Source organism: Salmo trutta, unplaced genomic scaffold (genome assembly GCF_901001165.1).
Source record: "Salmo trutta unplaced genomic scaffold, fSalTru1.1, whole genome shotgun sequence".
NCBI classification, from domain to species: domain Eukaryota; kingdom Metazoa; phylum Chordata; class Actinopteri; order Salmoniformes; family Salmonidae; genus Salmo; species Salmo trutta.
Genome location: NW_021823237.1, coordinates 142,248 through 153,883, shown reverse-complemented (window position 1 = coordinate 153,883; position 11,636 = coordinate 142,248). Strand labels below are relative to the sequence as shown.

Genomic DNA, 11,636 nt, shown 5'->3' with positions numbered 1-11,636 from the left:
TGGCGGATGTCGTCCGTCTGGAGGATGACGTCGGTGAAGTCGGGCGTGTCCAGAGAGATGCGGCGCAGGTCAGTCCGTCGGGCCAGGAGGAGGAGCTGGGTGGCACCTGGAGGGGGGAGAGAGGAGAGGTGAGTCACCTGGAGGGGGGAGAGAGATGGGAGAGGTGAGGAGGAGCTGGGTGGCACCTGGAGGGGGGAGAGAGAGGAGAGGTGAGTCACCTGGAGGGGGGAGAGAGATGGGAGAGGTGATGCACCTGGAGGGGGGAGAGAGATGGGAGAGGTGAGGCACCTGGAGGGGGTAGAGAGAAAAGGTGAGTCACCTGGAGGGGGGAGAGAGATGGGAGAGGTGAGTCACCTGGAGGGGGGAGAGAGATGGGAGAGGTGAGTCACCTGGAGGGGGGAGAGAGATGGGAGAGGTGAGTCACCTGGAGGGGGGAGAGAGATGGGAGAGGTGAGTCACCTGGAGGGGGGTAGAGTGAGGGATGGGAGAGGTGAGTCACCTGGAGGGGGGAGAGAGATGGGAGAGGTGAGTCACCTGGAGGGGGGAGAGAAAATGGGAGAGGTGAGTCACCTGGAGGGGGGAGAGAGATGGGAGAGGTGAGGCACCTGGAAGGTGGAGAGAGATGAGGGTCAGAGAATACAGGAGGGGGTGGTGGAGAGAGAGAGAAGAGAGTCAGTGAATACAGGAGGGGAGGAGAGAGAGAAGAGGGGTCAGTGAATACAGGAAGGGGTGGTGGAGAGAGAGAGAAGAGGGTCAGGGAATACAGGAGGGTGGATGGAGAGAGAGAGAAGAGGGTCAGGGAATACAGGAGGGGTGGAGAGAGAGAGAAGAGGGTCAGGGAATACAGGAGGGGGTGGAGAGGAGGAGAGAGAAGAGGGTCAGGGAATACAGGAGGGGTGGAGAGAGAGAGGGTCAGGGGAATACAGGAGGGGAGGAGAGAGAGAGAAGAGGGTCAGGGAATACAGGAGGGATGGAGAGAGAGAGAAGAGGGTCGGGGAATACAGGAGGAATGGAGAGAGAGAAGAGGGTCAGGGAATACAGGAGGGGTGGAGAGGAGGAGAAGAGGGTCAGAGAATACAGGAGGGGAGAGGAGGAGAGAGAGAAGAGGGTCAGGGGAATACAGGAGGGGTGGAGGAGAGAGAGAAGAGGGTCAGGGAATACAGGAGGGGTGGAGAGAGAGAGAAGAGGGTCAGGGAATACAGGAGGGGAGGAGGAGAGAGAGAAGAGGGTCAGGGAATACAGGAGGGGAGGAGAGAGAGAGAGAGGGTCGGGGAATACAGGAGGGGGTGGAGAGAGAGAAGAGGGTCAGGGAATACAGGAGGGGTGGAGGAGAGAGAGAAGAGGGTCAGGGAATACAGGAGGGGGTGGAGAGAGAGAGAAGAGGGTCGGGGAATACAGGAGGGGGGGAGAGAGAGAAGAGGGTCAGGGAATACAGGAGGGGTGGAGGAGAGAGAGAAGAGGGTCGGGGAATACAGGAGGGGTGGAGAGAGAGAAGAGGGTCAGGGAATACAGGAGGGGTGGAGGAGAGAGAGAAGAGGGTCGGGGAATACAGGAGGGGAGGAGAGAGAGAGGGTCAGGGGAATACAGGAGGGGTGGAGAGAGAGAGAAGAGGGTCAGGGAATACAGGAGGGGAGGAGAGAGAGAGAAGAGGGTCAGGGGAATACAGGAGGGGTGGAGGAGAGAGAGAAGAGGGTCAGGGAATACAGGAGGGGGTGGAGAGAGAGAAGAGGGTCGGGGAATACAGGAGGGATGGAGAGAGAGAGAGAAGAGGGTCAGGGAATACAGGAGGGGAGGAGAGAGAGAAGAGGGTCAGGGAATACAGGAGGGGGTGGAGAGAGAGAGAAGAGGGTCAGGGAATACAGGAGGGGTGGAGGAGAGAGAAGAGGGTCAGGGAATACAGGAGGGGTGGAGAGAGAAGAGGGTCTGTGGTGCAGGTCTCAGAAGGGAGGGTCTGTGGTGCAGGTCTCACCGTCTCTGCAGGTCTTGCCGTCCTCTAGCAGCTGGACCCCGGTGGGACAGGCACACTGGTAATACGGTGTAATGGGAGACAGGAGACAGAGATGGGAGCAGTCTCCATTCCTCACGGAGCACGGAGAAGACACTGTCCAGGAAGGAGACAACACTCTGTCAGAGGAACCATTCTACATTATAAAACACCGTTCCTCACGGAGCACGGAGAAGACACTGTCCAGGAAGGAGACGACAGGCTGTCAGAGGAACCATTCTACATTATAAAACACCGTTCCTCACGGAGAAGACACTGTCCAGGAAGGAGACGACACGCTGTCAGAGGAACCATTCTACATTATAAAACACACCATCCATTCATTCATTATCACTCGTGTCCCAAATGGCACCCTATTCCCCATTTAGTACACTACATGACCAGACATTATCTCTGGAGAGTACGCTACATGACCAGAGTAGACATTATCTCTGGAGAGTACACTACATGACCAGACATTATCTCTGGAGAGTACACTACATGACCAGAGTAGACATTATCTCTGGAGAGAACACTACATGACCAGAGTAGACATTATCTCTGGAGAGTACACTACATGACCAAAGTAGACATTATCTCTGGAGAGAACACTACATGACCAGACATTATCTCTGGAGAGAACACTACATGACCAGACATTATCTCTGGAGAGAACACTACATGACCAGACATTATCTCTGGAGAGTACACTACATGACCAGAACACTACATGACCAGACATTATCTCTGGAGAGTACACTACATGACCAGACATTATCTCTGGAGAGAACACTACATGACCAGACATTATCTCTGGAGAGTACACTACATGACCAGACATTATCTCTGGAGAGTACACTACATGACCAGACATTATCTCTGGAGAGTACACTACATGACCAGACATCATCTCTGGAGAGTACACTACATGACCAGACATTATCTCTGGAGAGTACACTACATGACCAGACATTATCTCTGGAGAGTACACTACATGACCAGACATTATCTCTGGAGAGTACCCTACATGACCAGACATTATCTCTGGAGAGTACACTACATGACCAGACATTATGTCTGGAGAATACACTACAAGACCAGACATTATCTCTGGAGAGTACACTACATGACCAGACATTATCTCTGGAGAATACACTACATGACCAGAGTAGACATTATCTCTGGAGAGTACACTACATGACCAGAGTAGACATTATCTCTGGAGAGAACACTACATGACCAGAGTAGACATTATCTCTGGAGAGTACACTACATGACCAGAGTAGACATTATCTCTGGAGAGTACACTACATGACCAGAGTAGACATTATCTCTGGAGAGAACACTACATGACCAGACATTATCTCTGGAGAGTACACTACATGACCAGACATTATCTCTGGAGAGTACACTACATGACCAGACTAGACATTTTCTCTGGAGAGTACACTACATGACCAAAAGTATGTGGACACCTGCTCATCCAACATCTCATTCCAACATCATGGTCATTAATATGGAGTTGGTCCCCCCCTTCGCTGCTATAACAGCCTCCACTCTTCTGGGAAGGCTTTCCGCTAGATGTTGGATCATTGCTGCTATAACAGCCTCCACTCTTCTGGGAAGGCTTTCCACTAGATGTTGGAACATTGCTGCTATAACAGCCTCCACTCTTCTGGGAAGGCTTTCCACTAGATGTTGGAACATTGCTGCTATAACAGCCTCCACTCTTCTGGGAAGGCTTTCCACTAGATGTTTGGACTTGCTTCCATTCAGCCACAAGAGCATTAGTGAGGTCGGGCGATTAGGCCTGGCTCGCAGTCGGCGTTCCAATTCATCCCAACGGTGTTCGATGGGGTTGAGGTCAGGGCTCTGTGCAGGCCAGTCAAGTTCTTCCACACCGATCTCGACAAACCATTTCTGTACGGACCTCGCTTTGTGCACAGGGGGCATTGTCATGCTGAAACAGGAAAGAGCCTTCCCCAAACTGTTGCCACAATGTTAGAAGCACAGAATCATCTAGAATGTCATTGTATGCTGTAGCGTTAAGATTTCCCTTCACTGGAACTAAGGGGCCCAAACCATTATTCCTCCACCAAACTTTACAGTTGGCACTATGCATTCAGGCAGGTAGCGTTCTCCTGGCATCCGCCAACCCAGATTCAGATGGTGAAGCGTGATTCATCACTCCAGAGAAAGCGTTTCCACTGCCCGAGAGCTTTACACCCCTCCAGCCGACGCTTGGCATTGCCCGTGTGGATCTTTAGGTTTGTGTGTGCGGCTGCTCTGCCGCGGAAACCCATTTCATGAAGCTCACGACGAACAGTTCCTGTGCTGACGTCGCTTCCAGAGGCAGTTTGTAACTCGGTAGCGAGCGTTGTAACCGAGGACGGATGACTGTTTACTTGCTTAACGCTTCAGTTAACCGTGGCAGCTGCGGCGGGGCACAAACTTGACTGAATTGTTTGGAAAGGTGGCATCCTATGACGGTGCCACGTTGAAAGTCACTGAGCTCTTTCAGGACGGGGTCATTCTACTGACAATGTTCGTCTATGGAGATTGCATGGCTGTGTGGTGGATTTTATACACCTGTCAGCGACGGGGTGTGGCTGAAATAGCCGAATCCACTAAGAATCAGTGTCCACATACCTTTGTATATATACACACAATATGTTAGCCAGTGATCTGATCACTGTGAGGTCACTGTGAGGTCACTGTGAGGTCCATGTGTCGCTAAGGTCACTGTGAGGTCCATGTGTCGCTAAGGTCACTGTGAGGTCACTGTGGGGTCCATGTGTCGCTAAGGTCACTGAGGTCCATGTGTCGCTAAGGTCACTGTGAGGCCACTGTGGGGTCCATGTGTCGCTAAGGTCACTGTGAGGTCACTGTGGGGTCCATGTGTCGCTAAGGTCACTGTGAGGTCCATGTGTCGCTAAGGTCACTGTGTGGTCACTGTGGGGTCCATGTGTCGCTAAGGTCACTGTGAGGTCCATGTGTCGCTAAGGTCACTGTGAGGTCCATGTGTCGCTAAGGTCACTGTGAGGTCGATGTGGGGTCCATGTGTCGCTAAGGTCACTGTGAGGTCACTGTGGGGTCCATGTGTCGCTAAGGTCACTGTGAGGTCCATGTGTCGCTAAGGTCACTGTGAGGTCCATGTGTCGCTAAGGTCACTGTGAGGTCACTGTGGGGTCCATGTGTCGCTAAGGTCACTGTGAGGTCCATGTGTCGCTAAGGTCACTGTGTGGTCACTGTGGGGTCCATGTGTCGCTAAGGTCACTGTGAGGTCCATGTGTCGCAAAGGTCACTGTGAGGTCCATGTGTCGCAAAGGTCACTGTGAGGTCCATGTGTCGCAAAGGTCACTGTGAGGTCCATGTGTCGCTAAGGTCACTGTGAGGTCTATGTGTCGCTAAGGTCACTGTGAGGTCCATGTGTCGCAAAGGTCACTGTGAGGTGACTGGCTAGACCTAGCTAGCCGATCATAGATCTATTGTCCTAGACCTAGCTAACAGATCATAGATCTATTGTCCTAGACCTAGCTAACAGATCATAGATCTATTGTCCTAGACCTAGCTAGCCGATCATAGATCTATTGTCCTAGACCTAGCTAACAGATCATAGATCTATTGTCCTAGACCTAGCTAGCCGATCATAGATCTATTGTCCTAGACCTAGCTAACAGATCATAGATCTATTGTCCTAGACCTAGCTAGCCGATCATAGATCTATTGTCCTAGACCTAGCTAAAAGATCATAGATCTATTGTCCTAGACCTAGCTAGCCGATCATAGACCTAGCTAACAGATCATAGATCTATTGTCCTAGACCTAGCTAGCCGATCACAGATCTATTGTCCTTAGACATAGCTAGCCGATCACAGAGAGGAGGAAAAAGGTTCACCGGGGCCCTGATCATTCTATATTCTGTTTGGGAGAGGAGCAAGGTCATTCACGGTGACTGGGGACCAGCGATCGGCTGTGTGTTCTTACGTAGCGGTTGTCTCGTCTGGCTGTAGACGTGTATGTCCATGGGAGAGAAGATGTCCGAGTGGACCTTCCTCCGATCTTCTCCGGTCTCCTTCTGACCGAGTGGATGGAATGAGTGTTTCCAGTCGGTCCAGAACAGAGTCTCCTCGTACAGCGTCAGAGCGAATGGGTGAGGGAGGTCTCCCTTCACCACCACCTCCCTGGAGAGACAGAGACAGACACTAGTTTAGTACTGTGGTAGGAGTAGTCCTCCCTGGAGAGACAGAGACAGACACTAGTTTAGTATTGTGGTAGGAGTAGTCCTCCCTGGAGACACAGAGACAGACACTAGTTTAGTACTGTGGTAGGAGTAGTCCTCCCTGGAGAGACAGAGACAGACACTAGTTTAGTACTGTGGTAGGAGTAGTCCTCCCTGGAGAGACAGAGACAGACACTAGTTTAGTACTGTGGTAGGAGTAGTCCCTCCCTGGAGAGGACAGAGACAGAGACTAGTTTAGTACTGTGGTAGGAGTAGTCCTCCTGGAGAGACAGAGACAGACACTAGTTTAGTACTGTGGTAGGAGTAGTCCTCCCTGGAGAGACAGAGACAGACACTAGTTTAGTACTGTGGTAGGAGTAGTCCTCCCTGGAGAGACAGAGACAGACACTAGTTTAGTACTGTGGTAGGAGTAGTCCTCCCTGGAGAGACAGAGACAGACACTAGTTTAGTACTGTGGTAGGAGTAGTCCTCCCTGGAGAGACAGAGACAGAGACTAGTTTAGTACTGTGGTAGGAGTAGTCCTCCCTGGAGAGACAGAGACAGACACTAGTTTAGTGCTGTGGTAGGAGTAGTCCTCCCTGGAGAGACAGAGACAGACACTAGTTTAGTACTGTGGTAGGAGTAGTCCTCCCTGGAGAGACAGAGACTAGTTTAGTACTGTGGTAGGAGTAGTCCTCCCTGGAGAGACAGAGACAGAGACACTAGTTTAGTACTGTGGTAGGAGTAATCCTCCCTGGAGACAGAGACAGAGACTAGTTTAGTACTGTGGTAGGAGTAGTCCTCCCTGGAGAGACAGAGACTAGTTTAGTACTGTGGTAGGAGTAGTCCTCCCTGGAGAGACAGAGACAGAGACAGACACTAGTTTAGTACTGTGGTAGGAGTAGTCCTCCCTGGAGAGACAGACACTAGTTTAGTACTGTGGTAGGAGTAGTCCTCCCTGGAGACACAGAGACTAGTTTAGTACTGTGGTAGGAGTAGTCCTCCCTGGAGACACAGAGACTAGTTTAGTACTCTGGTAGGAGTAGTCCTCCCTGGAGAGACAGAGACAGAGACTAGTTTAGTACTGTGGTAGGAGTAGTCCTCCCTGGAGAGACAGAGACAGACACTAGTTAGTACTGTGGTAGGAGTAGTCCTCCCTGGAGAGACAGAGACTAGTTTAGTACTGTGGTAGGAGTAGTCCTCCCTGGAGAGACAGACACTAGTTTAGTACTGTGGTAGGAGTAGTCCTCCCTGGAGAGACAGAGACTAGTTTAGTACTGTGGTAGGAGTAGTCCTCCCTGGAGAGACAGACACTAGTTTAGTACTGTGGTAGGAGTAGTCCTCCCTGGAGAGACAGAGACAGACACTAGTTTAGTACTGTGGTAGGAGTAGTCCTCCCTGGAGAGACAGAGACAGAGACTAGTTTAGTACTGTGGTAGGAGTAGTCCTCCCTGGAGAGACAGACACTAGTTTAGTACTGTGGTAGGAGTAGTCCTCCCTGGAGACACAGAGACAGAGACTAGTTTAGTACTGTGGTAGGAGTAGTCCTCCCTGGAGACACAGAGACAGAGACTAGTTTAGTACTGTGGTAGGAGTAGTCCTCCCTGGAGACACAGAGACAGAGACTAGTTAAGTACTGTGGTAGGAGTAGTCCTCCCTGGAGAGACAGAGACAGAGACTAGTTTAGTACTGTGGTAGGAGTAGTCCTCCCTGGAGAGACAGAGACAGACACTAGTTTAGTACTGTGGTAGGAGTAGTCCTCCCTGGAGAGACAGAGACAAGTTTAGTACTGTGGTAGGAGTAGTCCTCCCTGGAGACACAGAGACAGAGACTAGTTTAGTACTGTGGTAGGAGTAGTCCTCCCTGGAGAGACAGAGACACTAGTTTAGTACTGTGGTAGGAGTAGTCCTCCCTGGAGAGACAGAGACTAGTTTAGTACTGTGGTAGGAGTAGTCCTCCCTGGAGACACAGAGACACTAGTTTAGTACTGTGGTAGGAGTAGTCCTCTCTGGAGACACAGAGACAGCCTAGCCCCTACAGCCTGTCCCCTACAGCCTAGCCACTACAGCCTGTCCACTACAGCCTGTCCACTACAGCCTGTCCACTACAGCCTAGCCCCTACAGCCTGTCCACTACAGCCTGTCCACTACAGCCTGTCCACTACAGCCTAGCCACTACAGCCTAGCCACTACAGCCTAGCCACTACAGCCTAGCCCCTAGCCCAATAAACAGGCCAATAAACAATAACTAGTAACATTGTATATCCCAAGAAAGGTTAAAATCTCACCTTTCTGGTAAAAGCAGTAAAAACATTGTCACGTTTGGATGATAACAGCTTCAGGACACAGTGCAGATATGATACAAATAACTAATATTCATATGGATGTATTTTCTAGTCAACAAAACTTGACATGAAAAAGCTTGAAAAGACAGTCTTATTATGCTATATTTAGAAAGCATAAGATTTCACCGCCCTGTAAAAACGACCCAACACACTTCAACTCCATAGAAACAGGGAGGGGGGTTAGAGGCTCCATAGAGACAGGGAGGGGGGTTAGAGGCTCCATAGAGACAGGGAGGGGGGTTAGAGGCTCCATAGAGACAGGGAGGGGGGTTAGAGGCTCCATAGAGACAGGGAGGGGGGGTTAGAGGCTCCATAGAGACAGGGAGGGGGGTTAGAGGCTCCATAGAGACAGGAAGGGGGGTTAGAGGCTCCATAGAGACAGGAAGGGGGGTTAGAGGCTCCATAGAGACAGGGAGGGGGGTTAGAGGCTCCATAGAGACAGGAAGGGGGGGTTAGAGGCTCCATAGAGACAGGGAGGGGGGTTAGAGGTTCCATAGAGACAGGAAGGGGGGGTTAGAGGCTCCATAGAGACAGGGAGGGGAGTTAGAGGCTCCATAGAGACAGGGAGGGGGGTTAGAGGCTAAATAGAGACAGGAAGGGGGGTTAGAGGAAGGGAGGGGGTTAGAGGCTCCATAGAGACAGGAAGGGGGGTTAGAGGCTAAATAGAGACAGGGAGGGGGGTTAGAGGCTCCATAGAGACAGGAAGGGGGGTTTAGAGGCTCTATAGTGATTGGTTGGCTGATTACTGTACCTCCCAGTGCCGTCCAGATTGGAGCGATGTATGAAGTTGAACTTGGCGTCCGCCCAGTACAGTTTCTCCCGGCTGTAGTCCAGCGTGAGACCGTTGGGCCAGTAGATCTCCTTATCAATGATCATGGCTCTGCTTGTACCGTCCATCCCCGCTCGCTCAATCTTAGGGACCTCGCCCCAGTCCGTCCAGTACATGTACCTGCAGAGGAGAACGTGTTAGTAAAGAACCCACCAACTCTTACCCGTAACTCGGTCCGTGTCTCGGACTGAGCCAGGCAACACCGCCTGGCTGGGAGCTGTTTTTACTGTCAGGCAGCAACACCGCCTGGCTGGGAGCTATTTTTACTGTCAAGCAGCAACACCGCCTGGCTGGGAGCTGTTTTTACTGTCAGACAGCAACCACCGCCTGGCTGGGAGCTGTTTTTACCGTCAGGCAGCAACACCGCCTGGCTGGGAGCTGTTTTTACCGTCAGGCAGCAACACCGCCTGGCTGGGAGCTATTTTTACTGTCAAGCAGCAACACCGCCTGGCTGGGAGCTGTTTTACTGTCAGACAGCAACACCGCCTGGCTGGGAGCTGTTTTTACCGTCAGGCAGCACCACCGCCTGGCTGGGAGCTGTTTTTACTGTCAGGCAGCAACACCGCTTGGCTGGGAGCTGTTTTTACTGTCAGGCAGCAACACCGCCTGGCTGGGAGCTGTTTTACTGTGAGGCAGTAAACACCGCCTGGCTGGGAGCTGTTTTTACCGTCAGGCAGCAACACCGCCTGGCTGGGAGCTGTTTTTACCATCAGGCAGCACCACCGCCTGGCTGGGAGCTGTTTTTACCGTCAAGCAGCAACACCGCTTGGCTGGGAGCTGTTTTTACCGTCAGGCAGCAACACCGCCTGGCTGGGAGCTGTTTTTACCGTCAGGCAGCAACACCGCCTGGCTGGGAGCTGTTTTTACCGTCAGGCAGCAACACCGCCTGGCTGGGAGCTGTTTTTACTGTCAGGCAGCAACACCGCCTGGCTGGGAGCTGTTTTTACCGTCAGGCAGCAACACAGCCTGGCTGGGAGCTGTTTTTACCGTCAGGCAGCAACACCGCCTGGCTGGGAGCTGTATTTACTGTCAGGCAGCAACACTGCCTGGCTGGGAGCTGTTTTTACCGTCAGGCAGCAACACCGCCTGGCTGGGAGCTGTTTTTACTGTCAGGCAGCAACACCGCCTGGCTGGTAGCCCCCATACTGCTCTAACAATATGCTATGTGGTTCGTAAGGACATCGTAGCCCCCATACTGCTCTAATGATATGCTATGTGGTTCGTAAGGACATCGTAGCCCCCATACTGCTCTAATGATATGCTATGTGGTTCGTAAGGACATCGTAGCCCCCATACTGCTCTAACGATATGCTATGTGGTTCATAAGGACATCGTAGCCCCCATATTGCTCTAATGATATGCTATGTGGTTCGTAAGGACATCGTAGCCCCCATACTGCTCTAACGATATGCTATGTGGTTCATAAGGACATCGTAGCCCCCATACTGCTCTAACGATATGCTATGTGGTTCATAAGGACATCGTAGCCCCCATACTGCTCTAATGATATGCTATGTGGTTCATAAGGACATCGTAGCCCCCATACTGCTGTAATGATATGCTATGTGGTTCATAAGGACATCGTAGCCCCCATACTGCTCTAATGATATGCTATGTGGTTCATAAGGACATCGTAGCCCCCATACTGCTCTAATGATATGCTATGTGGTTTGTAAGGACATCGTAGCCCCCATACTGCTCTAACGATATGCTATATTTGTTCACTCTGATTACAATCATGAATAATCCTCTATTATAGTTACTATAGTCTGGGAGAGAGCTGTTAAAACCCTCATCAAAACCCTTATCTATAGTAGAGCTGTTACAACCCTCATAAGGACATCGTAGCCCCCATATAAAGCCCTAAATACAGCCTGGACAATACAGGATGGTCCAGATCAATACAGGATGGTCCAGATCAATACAGGATGGTCCAGATCAATACAGGATGGTCCAGATCAATACAGGATGGTCCAGATCAATACAGGATGGTCCAGATCAATACAGGATGGTCCAGATCAATACAGGAGGGTCCAGATCAATACGGATGGCCAATACGATGCCCAGATCAATACAGGATGGACCAGATCAATACAGGATGGTCCAGATCAATACAGGATGGTCCAGATCAATACAAACCTGGTCCAGATCAATACAGCCTGGTCCAGATCAATACAGGATGGTCCAGAATCAATACAGGATGGACCAGATCAATACAGGATGGTCCAGATTAATACAGGATGGTCCGGATCAATAC

The 11,636-nt window shown here is 51.2% G+C and overlaps 1 protein-coding gene across 1 annotated transcript in view; it reads right to left on the bottom strand.

Moving 5' to 3' along the window:
- LOC115189802 (low-density lipoprotein receptor-related protein 6-like) overlaps positions 1-11,636 on the bottom strand; it is a 32,121-nt gene that overhangs the window by 5,915 nt on the left and 14,570 nt on the right. The window contains exons 3-6 of the mRNA XM_029748315.1: positions 9,302-9,499; positions 5,972-6,168; positions 1,970-2,101; positions 1-106 (exon numbers count right to left, since the gene is read on the bottom strand). The exon at positions 1-106 is cut by the window's left edge and continues 1 nt beyond it. Of these exons, the coding sequence (XP_029604175.1) occupies positions 1-106; positions 1,970-2,101; positions 5,972-6,168; positions 9,302-9,499 (633 nt within the window). The remainder of the gene's footprint in view (positions 107-1,969; positions 2,102-5,971; positions 6,169-9,301; positions 9,500-11,636) is intronic.